This window comes from Engraulis encrasicolus, chromosome 23 (genome assembly GCF_034702125.1).
Source record: "Engraulis encrasicolus isolate BLACKSEA-1 chromosome 23, IST_EnEncr_1.0, whole genome shotgun sequence".
Classification (NCBI taxonomy): Eukaryota; Metazoa; Chordata; class Actinopteri; order Clupeiformes; family Engraulidae; genus Engraulis; species Engraulis encrasicolus.
Window position 1 is genome coordinate 12,926,009 of NC_085879.1, and position 22,500 is coordinate 12,948,508.

General features: G+C 48.5%; 1 protein-coding gene across 5 annotated transcripts in view; it reads left to right on the forward strand.

Moving 5' to 3' along the window:
* The window catches only part of LOC134439558 (protocadherin alpha-C2-like), a 108,834-nt gene that overhangs the window by 51,498 nt on the left and 34,836 nt on the right, over positions 1 to 22,500 (forward strand). For 4 of the 5 annotated variants that reach the window (XM_063189458.1, XM_063189459.1, XM_063189461.1 and 1 more), the window contains exon 2: positions 21,636 to 21,694. In XM_063189458.1, the coding sequence (XP_063045528.1) occupies positions 21,636 to 21,694 (59 nt within the window). Of the gene's footprint in view, positions 1 to 12,902; positions 15,776 to 21,635; positions 21,695 to 22,500 lie in introns of those variants that run through there. The other variant, XM_063189462.1, reaches the window with a different exon arrangement.

A 22,500-nucleotide genomic window follows, 5' to 3' on the forward strand; every position in this document is an offset into this window, starting at 1 on the left:
ATGTATGACCTAGAGAACTGTGACCTGGCCCCTTTTCCCCTCATTCCTGATCCCCGGCCCAGATGCACCATGGGTAGCGGGTTACTCGGACACACAGTGGTTGGTGGGATGAGGCACGGCAGGAGGTTTGTGTGTCACTGTACGTCTGTCCTTTCTCTCCTTCCTGCCCCACACAATCACATATCCACGCTTGCCTGCAGTTTTTGAGCATAGGTCATTTATACAGTAAATGTTGCATTGATGATGTGTCCTTGCGGTGATAGGCAGGAGTGTTTGTGTGTGTGTGTGTGTGTGTGTGTGAGTGTGTGTGTGTGTGTGTGTGTGTGTGTTTGTGTGTGTGTGTGTGTGTGTGTGTGTGTGTGAGTGTGTGTGTCACTATCCCCTTCTATGTTTTGGTACACTGTAAAACATTGCAAGCCAGTTAAACAGTCAAATTTTGCAGCATTCGTTCAGCACTTAGGGGTCGAGGAAGAAGAGAGTGGGTTTGTGTGTCACTTTGTGTGTCCTGTGTTCATGCTCCCTTGCCTGCAGTTTTTGAGCATAGGTTATTCACCTATCCACAGTTTAAAAAAATGATTTAAAAAACGAATATGGTGTTAATTCAGCACTTAAAGGTTGTCAAGGCAGGAGGGAGTGGGTTTGTGTGTCACTGTGTGTCTCCTCTGTGTTCTATGCTCTGAATGTTGCCCACCCCTTCACATGCTCCCTTGCCTGCAGTTTTTGAGCAAAGGTGGTTCACTTATCCACAGTAAAAAAATAATGCAGTATTAATTCAGCATTTAGAGGTTGTCGAGAGAGTGGGTTTGTGTGTCACATTGTGTCTCCTTCTGTGTTCTGTGCTCTGTGCTAGTTGTCCACCCCCTCCCATGTCTACCCTAGGCTTCAGTTTTTTGAGCATAGATCGTTCACATATCCACATTACATTTTACAGTGTTAATTCAACATTTAGAGATTACATGAAGCAGGAGAGTGGGTTTGTGTGTCATTGCATGTCCTCTGTGTGCTGTGCCTTGCTAGCCGCCCACACCTTAACATGCTCACTCTGCAGCTTCTCAACATGACCTGGCACAGTAAAATGTGCAGTGTTGATTCATCTCTGAGTCTTGAATTTAGCACTCTCCTAGTTATTCATACTCTCTTAGGGTTGAACTAACACTGAACATTGTGTACTGTGTGTACCCTACTGCTCCTTTCCCCCTACACCTTGTTCTCTTCCGCCGGCTCTGTTCTTCCGAGACAGCCTTTTGTGGCAACATGTCACCTCCCGTTCCGTCACCATCAATGTAACCATGGTAACCACCCAGGGTTTTTTTTTCGTAGCCTTCCGCCCCTCCTCCTCCCTCTCTCTCCTCTTCCTGCTCCCCTTGCTTTCCCCAGTGCGACTGCTCGGTTGGTTTTTAGATCGCTGCTGCAGATAGCTGCATTCTCCCTGCCGTGCCTGTGTGTGTGCTCCAGCAGCGCTAAAGGATGCACCGAGGCGGTCATTAAAAAAAGCCTCCTCCTGCGCGGAACTACCACCAGCTACTGACGGAGGCAGCCAGCCATAAATGCCTACCCGTGTTTGCTTTAGATATAGCAGGAGAGAGAATGGTGCATGAATGTAGACACAGACTAAATAGGAGAGAGAAGATGGAGAGAATGACTCAGAGGGGTGGATGGAGAGAGAGAGAGAGAGAGAGAGAGAGAGAGAGAGAGAGAGAGAGAGAGAGAGAGAGAGAGAGAGAGAGAGAGAGAGAAGGGTGGAGTAGACAACTGTAAATAAATGCAGAGATTCTACTACCGTAGAATAAATGGACAGAGGGAGGGAGAGAGAAGATGGAGAGAATGATTCAGAGGGAGGGATGGATAGAGGGATGGAACTAAAGGGCGAGAGGGAGAGTGAGATATGGATGGAGTAGAGAAGGGTGGATGAATAGAGCGAGAATTAGATGGAGAGAAAGCGCAAGGGGAAGAGAAATGATAGAATGACACAGAGAGGGAGTGGATGGAGAAATGGAACTAAATGGCGGGAGGGAGGAAAATACAGAGAGAGAGAGAGAGAGAGAGAGAGAGAGAGAGAGAGAGAGAGAGAGAGAGAGAGAGAGAGAGCAGGCATTAGCAAAAGAGGCAGCATTAGGGATGGGAGATGAAGATAAGGGGAGATATGTGGGCCACAGACTGAGCAAATAAGACTGGAGCAGACACGAGCAGAGATGAGATGAGATTTCACGCCCAAAACACTCAGTGGAACGGAGGCTGTTACGAGAGAGAGAGCGAGAGAGAAAGAGAGAGAGAGAGAGAGAGAGAGAGAGAGAAGAAGAAAGCAAGGAAACAGGGGAGCGAAAAGGAATGGAAAATGTTACGAGACAAAGAGAGAACGAAGGGCAGAATCTTAAGGAGAGGAAAGGGAATAAGGAAGGCACAGGGAATGAAGGCTGTTATGAAACAGAGAGAACGACAATATGAGGGAAAGAGGAAGAGGAGGCAGCTGGGAAAGAGGAAAGACACAGTATACTACATACAGTATTTATGAAAATCAGAGAATCTGAGGGAAGGGAGAAGAGAATTAATGGGGGCGGGGGTGCAGGAAATGAGGGCTACTGGCTAGATGTTGGGTATGAAGGCTGTTACGAAACAGAGAGAGAAATATGAGCGAAGAGGGGGAGAAGAAAGAAATACATATAAGAAACAGGGAGAGAGAGAGAGAGAGAGAGAGAGAGGGAACGAAAGACAATCATAGGGAGGATAGACTGAGCGAAGAAGGGAGGGTGTCTGCGAGGTAGTGTGTACTTGTGGACTAGTGTTTACAGGGGAGACAATAAAGGCAAATGGCGGACATTAATTCTGTTCCCCCGGTGCTGAGTGGCTTACACGAGTCTCCTGCGAGCTGGCTGATGATTGAACATGACAGAGCTGATCATCTCGCTAACCCCTCTCCCTCCATCTTGACCGAAGCACCGGCACACTAAATGAACACACACACAGACACATACACACACACACACACACACACACACACACACACACACACACACACACACACAAGCACACAAATAGCCAGTCAACTACGCCACATTACCTCAATCTATTCCACTGACACACACACACACCAAACACACAAACAGACAGCCGGCTGGCTACACGATGCTACCCCACTCCTCTCTCCTCCACTCCTTTCCTCTCCTCTCCTCTCTCCTCCTCTCTCTCCTGCTCTCCTTACCTCGCCTCTCCTCTCTTCTCCTCACCCCTTCTCTGCTCTCCTCTCCACTCCCCCTCTCGCCTCGCCTCTCCTCTCCCCTCTTCTCTCCTCTCCTCTCCTCTCCCCCCTTCTCTCCTCTCCTCTCCTCTCCTCTCCTTTCCTCTCCTCTCCTCTCCTCTGCACTCCGCTCCCCGCCTTGCCTCTCCTCCCCTCTCTTCTCCTCTCTCCTTGTCTCCCTTCCTTCCCTCTCCTCTCCTCTCCCCTTGTCTCTTCTTCCCTCATTTCCACTCCTCTCCCCTTGTCTCTCCTCGTCTCCCCTCCTCTCGTCTCCCCTCGTCTCCTTGCCACTCCACTTCAGCACCAGCCTGCTCCCGTCCTGTTTAGCATACGCAGCCTGGCTGCAGCTGTGGACAGGGGATACAAAGGAGGGGGATGCTGGGCCGGGTAGAGCCGAGAGAGAGAGAGAGAGAGAGAGATGGAAGGAGAGAGAGAAAAGAAAAGGGGACGGGGGGACTTGGAGCACGCCTGCTTGTCCTGATAGCTTTGTCTCCCTTTATCCACTAGGCCTTTTGATGTTGTTATTTTTTTGTGTGTTATTTCCGGTTTTAGTTATTTATTTGTTTATTTTGTTGTCAGGCATTTTGGAGGACGACCCATGCTGAGGCAAGCCTGGCTGTTTATCAGGCCCCCGAGGATGGCTGGGTTTTGTGTTCAGTTGAGTCATGCCCTTTACACTGACAGGGGGGATGTAATGACTGAAAAACAGGCTTACTCTGAGACTTAGGGAGCCGGTGTGTGTGCGCGTGTGTGTGTGTGTGTAAATGTCGTACATGAAAGGGACTGGGTGTGTGTTTGCAGCTGCCTAAATTTCACTGCATGGATCTGGGCGAGGTGTGGGACGTGAATTTGCAAAGACAAAGCTGCAATGTGCTAGTGAGATAAACCACAGCTTCCATTTTGTTTTGCTCTTCTGTAAACGATAGGTTTCTGCTTCTAATTTCTGCTGTGAGTAGAATAGGCACTCTTTTTGCTCTGTAATCTACAGCACGATAGGTGTCTGTGTGTAATTCCTGCGGTGGATAGAGTAGGCACATTTGTTTGCTATTCATTTCATAATGGTGTCTGTTTTTGTTTTCTGCTGTGCGTAGGACAGACATATTTGTTTATTTTCTATTGCACGATAGGTGCCTGTTTCTGTTTGCTGCTGCGAGCAGAGAAGGCACATGTTTTATTTGTGCAGTGAGACATAAAACACACAGGAAAAAAAACCTACCGTGCCGATGTTTTTCCCATTTTATTGATGTGTGCTTAGAAATATCTGGTTTTCGTTCTGCCTGCGGTTCCTGGATGTAACACTGACACATTTTTTTCTCCCCCCTTTCCGCCTCTCCCATTTTAATCCCTCCCCCTTTCATTCTGTCGCCATGACGATGCCTGCCATCACTGTCGGAGGAGAAAATGTAGGTTGAGCGCAACATGAGGAGAGAGAAAAAAAAACATTAATCTCAGAGAAAGAGGAATTAAATTGTGCCCTTGATGTTACGTTATGAAGCCCTGTTCTCTTTAAAAGAAAGAAAGAAAAAAATATGAAAAGCTGGTGGATAAATCATTGTTATGTAGAGGATACTCACAGACCTTACACAACCAGACACGATGATGCACAGAAGGAAGCCGGAAGAGAAGGAGGGAGGGAGAGGGGAACGGGAAGGAGGGAGAGAGTCGAAGGGGGGGAAGGGAGAGAGGGAGGGACAGAGAGATACAGAGGGAAGAAGAGAGGAGAGAAAGAGAGAGGGGGATGTATTGGTGGAACCAGGGAGGGATAGGACACACGGGTGGAGAGAGAGAGAGAGAGAGAGAGAGAGAGAGAGAGAGAGAGAGTGAGAGAAAGAGAGAGGAAGAGAGAGAAAGAGAAAGGAGGTATGAAGGGAGGGGGAGGGATGTTGAAGAGGGCGGGGTGGAGAGAGACTGAGCATGTGCAGAAAGCGTGTCATCCTCGGAGGATGGATTATTTATTGATGCTACAGCAGCACCTGCAGTACCATCTCCGCACCCACAGAGGGCTGACCTGAACTGTGAAATCGCTTCTACCTACCCCTCCCATGTCTCTGGCTCTCTGTCTCTCTTTCGCTCTCTCTCTTGTTGTATCTACCTTTTCTCTGTTTCTCACATTTATTTCTTTCTCTCTCTATCAAGCCTCTCTGTTTCTCTATCACTTTCCCACTGTGTTAATATCTATCTCTCTCTCTCGCTGTCTCTATCTTTTGATGTACTGTATCTCTATCTTTTCTCTATTTTCTATTCTCTATTTTTCTTTCCCTCTTTCTCTCTCTCTTTCTCTAACAAACTTCTCTATCTTTATCTCTCTCTCTCTCTCTCTCTCTCTCTCTCTCTCTCTCTCTCTCTCCCTAACAGAGTTCTCTTTCTCTCTCTCTCTCTCTCACTCTTTTTCTCTCTCTCTCTCTCTCTCTCTCTCTCTCTCTCTCTCTCTCTCTCTCTCTCTCTCTCTCTCTCTCTCTCTCTCTCTCTTTAACAGACTTATCTCCCTCTTTCTCTTTCTCTTTCTCTTTCTCTCTCTCTCTCTCTCTCTCTCTCTCTCTCTCTCTCTCTCTCTCTAATACACCTCTCTCACTCTCACTATATTTGATTACGTAGCTTTTACAAACGACCTGACAGATTGAAGTGAATTATGTTTTGCGATAAATCATTTACTCTACGCCACACTGTGCAAAAAATGCTTACAGCATGCTATTTTTCCTCTCATAACTATTTCAGCATTTATTTTGGCTTTGCTTTCGCCTTAATTGAATTATTGTTAAAAAAAAAAAAAAAAAAAAAGTAAATATCATACGTGCAGTACAGTAGCAGTGGACTAGAGCTGGAAGTGGTTGTCAATAACTGTTGTAATTCTGATGAAATATCTTGAGTGACGTGAAGTCACTTTATTTTTCCCTCTATAAACATCATGTGGTTGACTCGTGATGTTTCACAGTGGAAACTATTAAAAGATATTAAAAGATACATTCAAGTTAAAAAAAATATAGAAGAATGACTAAACTGTTTAGGTACTTTCAGCAGCATTTTGTATCATACATTGTGTTGTACAAATACACACTTTTTTTTATTGTTAAATTTGTACTACTACTAGTAGTAGTATTAGCAGAAGTAGCAATGGTAACACTTTATTTTAGGGATACTATTAGCACTAATACATACAATGTTAATGCCTGCATAAGTAACTTGTAAGGCATGTACTAAGCAAACGCTAAGGCCTACTAGGTCCTTACTAAGGTTAAATTGGTAATAAATCCCTTATAGTGCATGAACAAGACATTTGCGAATACATGCCTAACAAATGTCTGATTTTGCTTTGTACATGCCTTACAAGTTACTTATACAGGGACATTGTATGTATTAGTGCTAATAAATGTGTCCCTAAAATAAAGTGGTTAATGTGTGGGAGATTAATGCAGACTGCCCGTACCTTTCAAGGACCTTGCATGGTGCAGTCAAGAAAACATGCTACAACATCAGTGGCCCATACTGTAAATAAATCACAGGAGAAAGAAGGCCTCTTTGTTTATGAATGCTGCTGTGAGGTCGTAGGACTTGCAGCCCCCCCAGCTGTAGACAGTGACAGTATGAGAAGCGCGGGTCATCCAGCCAGCCACAGCCAGCCGGTCGGTCTGCCCGGGATAGGACTCACTCTGACAGGCAGACGAGTCTATGACTCACCCCACAAACATCCACGACCTCGTTGTCCGGGAAAACTGGGTCATGTTTAGGACACTAAACATTTATATGGAAATGTGTACAGCGCAGTATGTCTCAAGAGCACAACATCAGATGTCATGGCTGGAAAGATGCATATCTACGTTAACCAAAGAGATAGCTTGTAATCGACTGGATTTTTAGCAAATGTACTCCCAAATGTAGGCTAATGTAGGCTACTGTACAATTTGCAGTGTTAATATAACATTTGCAGTACAGTGTTGAGTACAAGACTATTCTATTTAGGCCTACATTGCAAATTGTACAGTGCGTTTCCGGTTCATTAGGGAAGAGCAGAAGACAATTTCAATAAAAAATGGAATGTCTTCAGACACCTAAACCAGTCCAGTTACTCTGCTCTACTTACATGTCACGACTGTTTTGCACACCCCATGTTCCCCCTTGTTCTCTCTCTGTCAAACACCTGGATTGCAGCCATTTTGTATGTTTTCTTTCATGCAAAGCCGTATGCTTGCTTCTCTCTGAAAAGTCCAATATTTTGCCCCACTGTAACTGCGGAAAGTCTACAAGGCATAACAGGCTTATTCTGCTGTGTAATGAATGACTTTTTAAGAGCAAGCAATAACCGTGCATTAATGAGGCTCGTTTGAATCTTTCAGCGCTCGTCTATGTTTAATAGATTAGATGTGATTAATAATCTGCGTAGCAGGGACAGAAGTGGTGGGTTCTCTCTTTCTTCTTCTTCTCCTTCTTCTTTTTCATCTTCTTCATCATCATCATCTTCTTCTCCCTCTTCTTTCTTCCTCTTCCTCTTCCTCTTCTTCTTCTTCTTCTTCTCCCTCTTCTTTCTTCCTCTTCCTCTTCCTCTTCTTCTTCTTCTTGTATATTTGTGTCATTCTCTCTCTCTCTCTGGATTGATTTGCTGCAAGGTGGTTATTACTTTGCCATATCAGGCGCATTCACTGCCGGTGGGTGTGTCCGTCCACCAGCTTGTCAATCAGACCCAGCCAATCAGAAGCCTCCTTTTCATTGATTGGTTGTTTTATGAGTAATAACAAGTGTATTTTGGGCTGGAGGCCATTTTATGAAACATGTTCTGGCTAACAACCCTGGTGATGACACTAACTCTATCCCTCTCTGCTGAGACCATGTCCAGATGAAAACAGGCCTCGGCCTATGAATACAAGAGAAAATAGTGTGTGCACACTGAGTGTTTAAACATCTTTTAGCTTGTGGCCATTTTGTGTTCATTTCGTTCTCTTGTTTTGGGTGTGTCTCCCTCCCTCTGCGTCCACTTGTTTATCCTCTCCTCTCCTCTCTTCTGCTCTCTCTCTCACTTGCTCTCTGAGAGGTGCAGAATAAGGAGGTAGCATTAGTAGGTGTCTGTGTGTGTGCGTGTGTGTGTGTGTATGCGTGTGTGTGTGTGTGTGTGTGTGTGTGTGTGTGTGTGTGTGTGTGTGTGTGTGTGTGTGTGTGTGTGTGTGTGTGTGTGTGTGTGTGTGTGTGTGTGTGTGTGTGTGCATCCTTGTTGGCATTATCTCTGCTGCTGCCTCCCCTCCCGTCTCCCTGACGCCCCTCGGTCAGATTTGCTCAGCTGGAGCTGCGGATGCTGCAGACGCTGATCACAGCTGGAGAGGAAGGAGATACGGAGCAAGGGAAGGGAAAGAAGAGAAAGGGAAAGGAAAGAAGGAAGGAAGGAAGGAAGTAGAGAGAGGGGGTGCACAGGAGATGATAAAGGTAGAGACGCAGGAGGTGTCTCCAGATTACAGTGTGTGTGTGTGTGTGTGTGTGTGTGTGTGTGTGTGTGTGTGTGTGTGTGTGTGTGTGTGTGTGCGCACGCGTGCAAGCGTGAGGTGCATATTAAGCATGAAATAATATACTGTATATTGTCAGGAGAAATCTTCAAGCCTTGTGAGAGGACTAAACTGAAAACACCTATCAGGCTAAAATACGGAGAGGAAAAATCTCCCAGCCGAGCAGGGTGTGCCAACCTGCAACAAATCCCTCACTGAAATAAGAGGAACTAGAAATCCGTCTCACTGTACACACCTGCCTATCTGAAAGGGAAGGGCGGGCATGCGCAGTGGCATGGTAGCAACAGAGGAGACCATCTGTATTTCTAGCGGTGAGGCGACACAGCCATGCGTGTAAGGAGAGAGAGAGAGAGAGAGAGTGAGAACTTCATCCGTCCTGCGCAAGCCCCCCGAGTAACCATAATTAGCGATGGGAACAGATGGACGGCACTCTGACAGGTACGATAGAGAGATATCATTCTTCTCAGAAGAGGTGTGGGCAGAAATGCCAACATGCAGCTGTCTGTGTGTGTGTGTGTGTGTGTGTGTGTGTGTGTGTGTGTGTGTGTGTGTGTGTGTGTGTGTGTGTGTGTGTGTGATAGAGAGAGAGAGAGAGAGAGAGAGAGAGAGAGAGAGAGAGAGAGAGAGAGAGAGAGAGAGAGAGAGAGAGAGAGAGAGGCCATGGCTGAGTGACTGAGTGAATAAGGAGACTGTGTGTGTGTGTGTGTGTGTGTGTGTGTGTGTGTGTGTGTGTGTGTGTGTGTGTGTGTGTGTGTGTGTGTGTGTGTGTGTGTGTGTGTGTGTGTGTGTTTGCGGTAGTGATAAATAGTCAGACCTATAAAAGGCAGACAGTGGCCGCAGTGGGATAGAGGCAGCAGGTGTTTGTGTCCGCCAGGGTGTGTAATTGACGAGATTACAGGGTAGCTCTACTCTTTTCTCTCTCTCCTACTTCACTCAAATGGACGTAAACACGCTCCAGTGTCCCAGACAGTGTGTGTGTGTGTGTGTGTGTGTGTGTGTGTGTGTGTGTGTGTGTGTGTGTGTGTTGGGGGAAGGGGTGGCTGAGGTGACTAATGACAGACATGTTAGATAGAAGGATCCTTGATTGACAGCACAACCCTACTGTTTTGTCTCTCTCGCTTGAACAAGTCTTCATATCCAGAGATTACTGTCTGAATGGAAATACCAAATACCCTGTATCCTCCTCATCTACGTGTCGAGAAAGAGGATAAGTGAGACGATACACTATGTAGATCTATTTCTACTTATTGAGACAACTGAATATACTTTGTATACTTTCATGAAGATCCTTTGTGAAGTGAAAGTGTGTGTGTTCTTCAAAACTTCCGGTGCGTAGGCCTGGAAATGTTTCACAACGCTGAGTGAAGTTAGATGCAAGGGTCAAGGTTTTGTGCCTTCGCTTTCTATCCTGCATTTCATGCACAGTGCCAGGGTGACATTTCCACTTTAACGCTGCGATGAGTTGACCCTCTGAATCAGCGCTGAGGTTTTTGCCAGCCTTCCTCTCCTCTCCTTCTCTCCTCTTCTCTCTTCTCTTCCTCTCCTCCAGCTGCCGCAAGGGGGTGATGTGTGGGTGGGGGATCGCAGGAGCAGAGCACCCGGTGGCTTGATGACTCACAGTCACAGCGGCACGGGGGTCCTCTTGGGCAAGATAAAATAAAATACACTTGGCCGTCGAAGCAGAAGAGGAAGACAGAGAGAGAGAAGGGAGAGGGGAGAGGGAGATGATTGCCTCGCTGTGCCACTCAGTCTGTCTGTCAGACTGATTTTTGTCATCCGAAAGTAAACTAATGAATGGCAGTGGTTGTCATTTTGTGCAATCTGGCCGTGTCAACCAATCCGCTTCAAAATGGCCTTGATGGCGACGCATCTATGCCTCATGTCGCCATTTCACTAAATCACTCTGGACAACGGAATCAGCAGAAATGCAGCCTAATCCCTTTTCATGCCTAATACCATGGCTGATCTTCACCATGCTAACCTATCAAAGTGAACTGCACAGTACCAAAGTTTACTCATATACGTACATACTCTTAAATAAATATTATAAATCCAAGAAGGAAGTCCAGGTTTCCAGTCACCGTTTCAGGCGAAGCAAAAGCGAGCAAGCAGCACCGAGCCACCGAGTCATAATTGAATTGAAACCAATTCAAATTAAATTTTAATTGAGCATACAAGGCCTCGGAACTGTTCTAATTACCCGCCAAGGCTGAACTACATGAGACATTACTGAGCGACTCAATTACAGTCTCCCAGCCCTCGCCACCTGAGCACGGAGCAAAGGCAAGCGGCCTCAGCTGCAGTATATGGCCGCTTCAAGGCAGAGGGGAAGAGGCAGCACGCAGCAGGGGGTGACGTGTGTGTGTGTGTGTGTGTGTGTGTGTGTGTGTGTGTGTGTGTGTGTGTGTGTGTGTGTGTGTGTGTGTGTGTGTGTGTGTGTGTGTGTGTGTGTGTGTGTGGGGGGGGGGTGTAGGGTGTTGATTGGGCATCAATATATAAGGGCCCCTGGCATAAAACAGGGCCCATATGGATGACTTTTAATTTAGGTGTGGCTGTATGAACCACTTGCATATAGGGCCAAAGACCCCTGGCTACACACACACACACACACACACACACACACACACACACACAAACACACGGCCCGTAAGAAATGGTCTGAGGACGGAGAATGCAGTATTGGGGGTGGGTGGAAGGGAGGAGACTTGGACCACTCTGCGCCGCTGCCATCCCCATGTTGTTTATGGCTACCAATGGGTGTATAATTGCATCGGTGGACGTTAATAGGCACGTCGGCGTGACTGCTGGATGCGAGATATATACACTCCCATTGATTAGCTCAGGGCCAGAGCTCAGCCGTTTACTGCTGGCCAGCCTGGTCTGAAGTCTCATTAATATGTTTTTTTTCCAGAGGGGGCGGCTTTGTGCCAGCAACAGAGTAGCACACTTGTAGGCTGGAAACAAGCTCTGTTCTGAAGGAGGCAATGAGGATGCTTGTGGCTGTATTGTGTGTAAAGTTGTTTGCTTTTCATTTGTTAATTGCCTGTATTCCATATTCACTGTAGGGTACATTGTTTCTCGGGTGTTCTATCCATATTCTAACATGATCCTGTTTACTGATAAAGTGAGTGACGTCTCCTGCCGTGAATTTCTCCTCTACTGTATGTACGCAGTTAAGGCGCCGCCCTTTCTGCATGGTTTGGATGTCTTATGATATGCCTGCTCTCGGCTTGCTTGTTGTGGCAGCTGTCAGAAAGGGGCAATTGAGGGGCATCTTGGGGGTAACACGGGGCTGCATTAGAGGCAGTCTGAGCGAGATGCGGGCAATATGGGGGAAGGGGTAGAGGAGGGTGGTGGTGGTGGTGGTGGTGGTGACACAAAGCGAGAATACATAGCCAATAGAGTTGGAGCTGTTGTAATCTATCAGCATCTCCGATGATGTGATCGGTCGGTCAGTCTTAAGAGCAAGTGAGAGCCAGCCGAGGAGTGTGCCCAGCGACGGCACTGTGTCGACTCGGCGAGGACTTTTCATCAGTACAGCATTTCAGGACCACGGAGAGGGTGTTGCTCTGTTTGGGGATTCGTTGAAAGACCTACCGGTTATGAGACAAAGGGAAATTAATAAACAAAACGCACTTGTTGGTGTCGTGTTGGCGTGGATACGATTCACGGACGCATCTTTCCAATTTACTCGATCGGTAATTTAATTTGAAGTAGGCAGCCTGTAGAATACCGATTTTTAACAGAGCGTCTCTTAATCCAGTGCATAAGCCGCTCGATACACACGGAGAGCACACAATGAAAAGGGCGGTGGCACTTTGTGCGCTACAGCCTTGTTTTCATCCTAATTTTCCCTAAGCATGTCATCTGTGTCAGCATAAATGAATAAATTACACTGATCGATTGAAAACAAGAGCACGGACTATTTCCGAAAGCATTTAATATTCTTGCCAGTGTCGTCTTTCTCGCAGAGAGATAGTCGCTGTATTTTTTTTATTATTATTCGGAGGTGCTGAAAATGCAGCCAACAGTGTATGGGAGGGAGAGTTACTCCCCTCCCCCGCTGCACCGAACAGTCTACGGGAGGAGAGGGAGGGAGGAGGAGGACAGGAGAGAGAGAGAGAGCAAGGAGAGAGAAGGAGAGTGAGAGAGAGGCAGCACCCGTGTTAGGGAAACAAGAGTCAGCCGCACAGAGCATAGAGGAGAGAGAAAAAATACCAGCAGAAGCTACCGACCAAGGGAGAGAACATGGATGTAGCCGGGAGATGTCCGTTTAACGAGGCAGCGGAGAGGAGACTTTGGTCATCCTGCACATAGTCCGGTGTCAGCGGGCGACTCTCCGCTGGTTTTTAATGCTGTGGCGGGAGTGTTCGCAAGGCAAGCTCAAGAGGCGGGAAGCTGTTTATAATCCGTCTGCGGATCTTGCCAGCTTGCGATGGCTGTTGCGGGGCAATGTAGCAACACAATCGAGTACGTGCCTCTTTGTTTTTATTTGGGTTTAGTTTTACTAAGTGACCTTACAAATGCACAAATTCGCTATTCCATTCCAGAGGAGCAGGATCCGGGAGCTCTCGTCGGTGACATTGTGAGAGATTTGGGACTGGAGCTGAGAAAGCTCTCCACACGCAGGATCCGTATCTCCTCCGATAACAGGAGGTATTTTAATATTGATCACAAAAACGGGAAACTATACGTGAGTGACAGAATCGACCGAGAGACTCTGTGCGATTACAGCGGCTCCTGCCTTCTCAACCTCGAAGTGGTCCTTGAAAACCCTGCCGAGGTGCACAACGTGGAGGTGGAGATTTTGGACGCTAATGACAACTCACCGTTATTCCCTCGGGACGAGTACCAGCTGGAGATATCGGAGTCCGCGCCCGCAGGGTCCCGTTTCCCCATCGAGGGCGCGCAGGACACGGACGACGGCTCCAATTCCGTGCGCCTGTATCGCCTCAGCCCAAACGAGCATCTCGCGCTCGAGTCAAACAAGCCCCCGCCTAACGGAAAGCACATCGAACTGGTTCTGAAAAAGCCACTGGACCGGGAGCTGACGCCCTCTCATCACCTCCTTTTGACAGCCGTCGACGGAGGCGCCCCGCCGCGCACAGGCACAGCAAAAATCAACGTGCGTGTTTTGGACACCAATGACAACCCACCTGTGTTCGACAGCTCTGTTTACAAAGTCAAACTAAAGGAGAACTCGCCCCTGGGCGCCTTAGTGATCAAACTTAACGCCACAGACCGAGATGAGGGCACAAATGGCGAGGTCTACTACTCCTTTAGCAGTTACACTCCAGAGAGAGTCCGCCAAATGTTCACAATGGACGCGGACAGTGGCGAGATTCGAGTTCAGAGGAATGTGGACTTTGAGGAGACCAGCACACATGAAATGTACATCCAGGCCATGGACAGGGGCCCGGCAGCCGTGGCCGTCCACTGCAAGGTGGTGGTTGAGGTGCTGGATGTCAACGACAATCCCCCTGAGATCGTCCTGTCCTCGCTGTCCAGTCCTGTGAGAGAGGACGCCCGGGCGGACCACGTGGTGGCTCTGATCGGTGTCACCGACCGTGACTCGGGTCAAAACAAGCACGTGACCCTGGACATCATCCCGCCCGACCTCCCCTTCAAGATCAAGTCATTCCGCAACCACTACACCCTGGTGACGTCCGCCTTCCTGGACCGAGAGACCATCCCGTTCTACAACGTGACCATCACGGCCACCGACAGTGGCACCCCTTCCCTCTCCTCCCAAATGGTTGTCCGCGTCGACGTGGCAGACGTGAATGACAACCCGCCACGCTTCGCTCAGCCCTCGTACACTGTCTACGTCACCGAGAACAACGCGCCCAGCACGCCACTCTGCGTGGTCAAAGCCACCGACCCGGACGCGGGAGAAAACGCCCGCATCACCTACACGGTCCTGAACGACAACAACCACGGCATCTCAGTGGCATCCTACGTCTCCGTCAAGGCTGACACGGGCCAGGTCTACGCCCTGCGCTCCTTCGACTTCGAGAAGCTGCGCGAGTTCCACTTCCAGGTCAAAGCCCAGGACAATGGCGTCCCGCCTCTCAGCCGCGTGGCCACCGTGTATATATACGTCATGGACCAGAACGATCACACGCCGTTCTTCGCTCACCCGTCATCTAACATCACGCACCACTCACCAGGACTCGCGGAGACCGTCCTCCGAAACGCGGAGGCCGGGGTCCTCATCACCCGGCTGGTGGCCTGGGACGGTGACGCCGGCCAGAATGCATGGTTGCTCTACAGCCTTGAACACCCACAAGACCTGGACCTTTTCAAAGTCCACGAACACACGGGTGAGATCCGCACTACGCGGCGTGTTGTGGAGGACAACTCCACCTTATTCAGCCTGCTGGTGCGTGTACGGGACCATGGCACGCCGCCACGCTCCACCACCGCCACCGTCCACGTGGCCGTCATGGAGCTGCCGCCCAAGGTCACCCCGGACCCCAAGCGCATTGTCCGGCCGCACGGCACGCTCATGTTCTCCAACGTCACCCTGTACCTGATCATCGCCCTGAGCGCCACCACCTTCGTGTTCCTGGTCACCATAGTCGTGCTGGCCATCGTCAAGTGCCACGAGTACTGCAGCCAGCCGGGCGCCTGCTCCTGCTCTGCATGCTGTGGGGGCAAGAAGAAACCACCCAAGGAGGGTGGAGGTGGTGGTGGAGGTGGCGGTGGAGGTGGCGGTGGTGGTGGTTCCGGAGGTGGTGGTGGTTCTGGTGGTGGATCAGGTGGCGGAGGAGCCAGTGGGGGTACCCAGCAACAGGTGGCAGTCGGTAACCAAGTGGCCCTGCGCAGGGACCTAAAAGGCGAACCGCACTACATCGAGGTCCGGGGCAACGGCTCGCTCACCAAGACCTACTGCTACAAGACCTGCCTGACGGCCACGTCCGGCAGCGACACCTTCATGTTCTACAACATGGGGGGCCGGCCCATCAGCGGCACGTGGGGCTCGCACTTCACGGGCCACAGCAGCACGCAGTTCGTGCGGAGGCTCAGCATGCCCGACGCCACTGCCATCCAGGTGTGCGGTGGCGGCATCATGCCTGACCCCACCGCCATACAGGTGTGTGCTGGCCTGCCTTGTGTTTGTGTTGGCTTCTTCGCTTGTGTGATGGTGGTGGATGATGGGTTACTGTGGGTGAGAAGGTGTTTCTGCACATGCCTGACACCACCACCATCCAAGTGTGTGTTTGGGGGGGGACATTTACCTGTCTGACACCACTGCTATTCAGGTGTTGGTTTTTTGCTTGTGCTTGTGCTTGTGCTTGTGTGTGTTTGTGTTTTGGTGGGAATGGGTCCATCAAGCAACTCACCTGGCACCAAGCATTCTCCTCTGTTGTGTCTTCTTATTGGTGTGGTGTGTCAAGACATGCGCTCTGTTTATTCACTCATGTTTGTTTACACACATTTTCATTTAATTTTAGCTATACTCGAGGCGAACTGTGTTCAGTGAGTGTTGCGGTTGGCATTTCATTTAAGAGGAGGAGAAAATCCTCTTTGAACCGCATTGTTTCTCGTTCATTTTTCCCAAATGGGGCTTTGCTGAATAGAAGATAGGCTTTTGAGGACTCCAACACACACACACACACACACACACACACACACACACACACACACACACACACACACACACACACACACACACACACACACAGACTTTGTGTGTGTGAGCATCTTCCCAAGACTGTATGCAAGCAGAAATGATTGCACAGTGAATCTCTGTAGGGATTTTTCAAGTGTGTGTGTGTGTGTGTGTGTGTGTGTGTTTGTGTGTGTGTGTGTGTGTGTGTGTGTGTGTGTGCAGACTCCATCCCATGCTGAACTGAGCCTGTTGTTTGTTTCTGATGATTCAGGGTATCAGCGGTTTATGCGCCCGTTTCTCCCCCACCCAGCCTCGTTTACAGCTGTCATCACATTGCTCCCCATCATTTGTGTATTCCGGAGGGAAGAAAGGGGAAAAAAGCACCACTTTCTTTCTGCCGACCCATCCCTCCCTCCCCTCTTCCAACCACCAGAAGCACCCCATCCATCCCTCCTTTCATCTCCCCTCTTTCCCCAATGTTTTCCCTCTACTTCTCATCTTCTGTTTTCTACCCATCTCTCCTCTCTCTCTTCCTTTCCTGTCTTCCCTTCTCTTCATATTCCTTACCTCCTCCTGGCTTCTCTTCTCCTCATCTTTCCCCTCTTCTATTCTCCTCTCATCCCCATCTTTCCCCTCTTTCCCCTCATCTCCTCTATTCTTGTGTTTCCAGATATTTCTCCTCTCCTGTCCTCTCCCCTCCTCATTTTCCTCTCTTCTCCATCTCTTTCCTCTCATTTCTTCTCCTCCTCTCCCCATATTTCTCCTCTCCTCTATCCTCCTCTCCCCATATTTATTTCTCCTCTCCTCATATCTCTCCTCCTCATGCTGCACTGCAGCCTGCCTACTCCTCCTTGGTTCCCTATAGCATCGCAGCTGAATCTCTCCTCTAGTCATCGGCGTGAAAGCCAAACAGTTCGCCTCCCCCCAGTAACTCACACCCGGTCCTCTGCAAGCAGCGTCACATTTCCTCAGCCCTTTGGCCGCTCCTAGATGACACAGATGGAAGACACAAGCTGCAGACCCAGAAACGAGTTGCAAAAAAAATGCACAGCTTGTATTCTCGAGGTTCGCTGTCTTAAAAAGAAACGGCATATAAATAAATAAATGTCGAAATCCAGGGCTGTGGCGTCGCCACTCGAGGGCAGTTAATTCAAGTGGATCTCTTGCATAATTGATGCACTCGAGTCACTTTTAACGACAGGGGGATGAGTTTATATGTGTGTTGACTTATTTATGTTTTCATCACGGACTCCCGCTGCGATTGTGCACATTTTGATAGGGAGTATCCGGTAGGATACGGGTGATTTGCTCTAGCTATCAGAGGGAGTTGACTAACCAGCTGATTTGCTTCCATGCTCTCTCTTGTTTATGGCTATGCTTCCCCATTCTCCAACGTGCTCGGCGATGGCCATCTGTGTATTGCTGCAATGCCAGACTTTCTCGATATGGAGACCAGAGACAGAGAAATAACGCAGTGTACCATAGTAACAGCTGCCAAGACAGACCTTGTACCGGCGCCGTGTTGACATCCATAATACAACCCTTGTGCGCGAATCTGCAGTCAGTTTTAAAGCTCAGAGTGTTTTGAAATGACGGGTGACACTCCCTACTGATGCACTTGATAAAAATTATTTCATGTAAAAATAAAATTGGGGGTGGTGGGGAGCAATGCGTCAGGCAAGAAAATCAGGGTGCTTTTTTTGGGGTGCCTAATTGGTTCCTTCTTCCCTGTCGCTCTCATTAAATGCCAGTCATGTTTGTTCCCACTTGCTGTGTAATTAAGAAGCAGTGGCAGAGCTTTTCCTAGGCTGCCACCGCCTGATTGGTTGGCTGGGCCTGAAGGGGGCCCTGGGAAGAGTTGTGATTGGCTGGCGCAGGCTGTGCGAGCGCTGTATCCAGGCGAGGTGTGTCCACCCGGCACAGGCCCACTCGAGAGCGAGAGAAAAAGAGAGAGGCAGAGAAATGGAGAGAGAGAGGGAGAGAAAAAGCACAGAGGGAGAGAGAAGGAGCAAGGAAGGAGAACCTTTGCCTTGACGAGATCAGCCCACAGCAAAGATTGTTATTTCTCTTCTTCTTTCTATTCTTTCTTTATCTCTGTCTCTTTCTATTTCTCTCTCTTTTCTCAATCATTGTGCTGCAAATGACAATGGTTTTCAAACGAAATGCAATCAGAAAAGATTCTTGCGATCCATCTTTTTCGTCGTTTTCTCTTTCACAGTCTCAGTAACTCACCACAAACAGCTGCTGTGAAAATGCGTTGAGCATACTTGATCATACAGTATATTACCGTATGTTAATAATACATGTAATGGATATTTTCCTTTCTCTGTTAGCCTTCGCATTAGTGCTGTGTTTGGGTGGAAAGAACGGATCAACATGTCATTTCCTTGTCATCATTTGCTAACTGTCAGTTTCTTAGACACAGCCTGGTGGCAACAGTCAGTTTTCAGACACGCCTTTGATTTTACATCTTCTGTGTGTGAAAGCATTCATGCAATAGTCAGTCTTCCAATAATCTTTCTGTTTTACATTTTCTGAACACACACACACACACACACACACACACACACACACACACACACACACACACACACACACACACACACACACACACACACAGCAGTAGCGCGATCAGCCGCCGGTAGTACAGAGGTCTTGTCCGCATTCACTCTGAGGTCGTAATTGGCCACTAATATGATGGAGTCGAGCCACTCGCGGCCATCCATCTAGCCGTGCCTTTGAGGTCCTCTGTCCACCTGGCAAATGCGATAGCGTCTAACGGAAGCGCTTGGAGGAGGAGAAGGGGTTGGCAGTGGCGATGGTGGGAGAGGGGTAGTGGTAGACCGTTTCGAACAGCGCATGGCAGGCTTGCCTCAGAATGTGCACCATTTCTGCTAGTGGAACGCTGTAGCAATGATTGAAAAAACTTAACTACCATAGAACTGCAATACTACAATATCATATACACAGTACACATCTGCAGTGTTAATTCAACACTAAGAGGATCGATTTAACATCTTCTAGAGTGCATTTGGTCCCAGAGTACTCTCGAAGTGTTAAATTAACACAGCATTTTTTATTGTGCATATAACCTTCAGTAACGCATTACGACTTGACCATTGCCATTCTGGTAACAGCAACTTTATAAGAGGGGCTGTGCCTTAACAGAATAAGAGGTGGTGGTAGTGGTGGTGACAGGTGCAGGGTGTTGGGGAGGATGGCTGCTGCTCTCCCTGTAAACATGATTTAGTGTCGGGGTGAGTCACTGAGGGGCTCCATCTCTGGTTGATTAGAGAGACCCATATTGGATTTCCAGCCCTGATGGATGCTGTAGGGTGGGTGGGGGGACCGGGGCTTGGGGGTTGGGTGAAGATGGAGGCTTGAGGGTTACCGGTAGGTGGGTGAATAAGTGCTATCCTGGTGATGGCTGGTTGGTGATGTGTGTGTCTAGCTGTGTTTGGTGATTTCAGCCTGGGATGCTGGCAGAGGGGCAGTAGAGTTGATGATGGGTGGAGGTTATTATTTGGAAGGTGGGCAATGGGGTGGATGTTGGATGGGTGCCGGTAAGTGGGTTGGTGATTTGTGTGTGTCTGTGTTTGGTGATTTCAGCCTTGGATGCTGGCAGTTGGGTGGATTGGGGGAGGGTTGTTGGTAAGGCTGATGGGAGGAGGATGTGGTGGGTTGTGATGGAGGTTGGATGGGTGCGGGTAGATGGTTGAAGAAGGCAAATGCTGTTATGGGTATGGTTGGTGATGTGTGTGTCTGTGTTGAAGTCAGGGTTATAGAAGTGGATGGTAGAATTGCAGTGGTGCACAGATGTGTTGTTTGTGTGTGTTTGTGTGTGTGTGTGTGTCTGTTGTTCAGAATCGATGCTCCCATCTCCGACATATTTACATCCCTCTGGGAGGAAATAAGGGATCGGGTCACCATGGTAACTCACTCACACCTGCGTCACACGCTCCTTGTCCTTCCTGTTGGCAGACTAATGCTGTTTTGTAACATATTTTATAACAGATACATGTACACACATACACAAACATGAACAAACAGTATGTGGTACAGATTCCTACATGTCGCTCTACGTAAGTGAATATTTGTATTATCTGAGCTTACTCAGATAATTATTATGGTTAATAATGTTCACCTTTGTTCCTGTAGTTTATTTTATTGTTCTTTCCAGTATACGTATGTTGTGAATGTCTTTTTTTAAAAGCCCAAGTATAGTATGCTTACACAGGGGTATGTCATCTGCTGTAGCACCTGCTAGTGTCTGCTAGTGTGTGTGTGTGGGTGTGTGCGTGCGTGTGTGCACATGTATGTGTGTGCGTGCACAGTATGTGTGCAGACCGAGTGCCCCTGGATCCATACACAACACACTGCCTTGGCTGCTTGGGGCTCTCACATGTCACAGACAATCCCGACATCCAGACATGCAGGTGCATTTGCCCACTGGGGGATCAATTGATTCCTACTTCCTCCCCCCCCCCCAAAACCACTCTCTGGTATCTCACTCTGACCTTGTCTTGGAGAGGGGTCGTCGCATGTGTGTGATGTGTGTGGTGCATGTGTGTGTGAGTGTGTGGGTGTGTGTGTGTGTGTGTGTGGTGGGGGTAGGGCGAGACCTCACCCCATTTTCAGTGTGTGTATACGTGTGTGTGTGTGTGTGTGTGTGTGTGTGTGTGTGTGTGTGTGTGTGTGTGTGTGTGTGTGCGTGTGTGTGTGTGTGTGTGTGTGTGTGTGTGTGTGTGTGTGTGTGTGTGTGTGTGTGTGTGTGTGTGTGTGTGTGTGTGAGAGAGAGAGAGAGAGACAGAGACAGAGAAGGAGATGGAGAGAGACATTGGGAAGGGGGGCAGCAGACCCTTGTCAGTCTGGTTTGGACAGGTTTTGCTGACAATTTATCCAGGTGTTTTGTCTTGACTGGATTAACCATAACCTTTCCATACGCACGCACGCACATGCACACACATGCACACACACACACACATGCACATGCACACTTACGCGCAGGTTCAACATGTCCATGTGCACAACAAATGAATCATTGTTCACCTTTTGTTCCACAAGCACATTTTCATCCAGCTGCATTTTTGTACATGTGCAAATATCTCACCACAATACACCCACCCACCCATCCACCCATGAGGAAATCATTATCTGCAAAATTGACTTTTGTTTTTCCTTTTTTTTCTGTTCTCGTCAATTATGGTCTGCTTGAGTACATCTCTAAATACCTTCTTCCTCCCTTTTTTCTCCCCCCTCCACCCCTCCTTTCTTCCTCCCCCTCTTCTTTCTTCTGCAGCCTAAACCACCCAATTCAGACTGGAGATACTCAGCCTCCCTGAGAGCAGGAATGCAAAGGTAAGACGAAACATCGATTTCGCATTACATCACATCACATCACTTCACAACCTGACTCAAGAAGCGTCCAATATTTCACACCAAAATTCTATTCCATTTCCAATAATACTGTTACTGTACCGTTCTATACAGATTACGGTGCTGCCAATGCACAGCGCATTTTGAGTCAGATTTTACACTCTTCTAGTTGGTTCTACTCTCCAAGTGTTGAATAAACACTGCAGGATTTGCTTCGTACTAATCCAGTGGCACAAATGTTTCCAGCTATTTGAGAATCAGATGGTTTCTAATTAGCACCGAAAGTTCATCAGTTAGTGCATCTGTATTCAGAGCGCAGGTATAATTGATTTCGCATGCATGCCTCCAGGGCCGCTTACAGCTTTGACCGAGGGCCGAGGACGAAGTCATCTGAAAGGGCTCCCACTACCGATACATACAATGTAATGAGGACCCAATCCCCCCCACCCAACTCCTCTCCTTGGGCCTGGACAACTGACCCCTTTGTCCCCCTCCATGTCAGCTTATCTGCATGCCTCATAAACAACAAACCCACTGCACCCCGACCACCCAGCGCTGTAATGCAGCAAGATCTGTCAGCGGCAGCAGCGAAACCGAAAATCAGCCAATCAGCTGGGCCACCTCTGAGAGAGAGAGAAAGAGAGAGAGAGAGAGAGAGAGAGAGAGAGAGAGAGAGAGAGAGAGAGAGAGAGAGAGAGAGAGATGCTGCTGGTTCTTCTGACTCACTGAGTGCATTCATAACAAGCACAAGTGGGTGGAAATTTACAACAGCTCACAAATACCCCGAG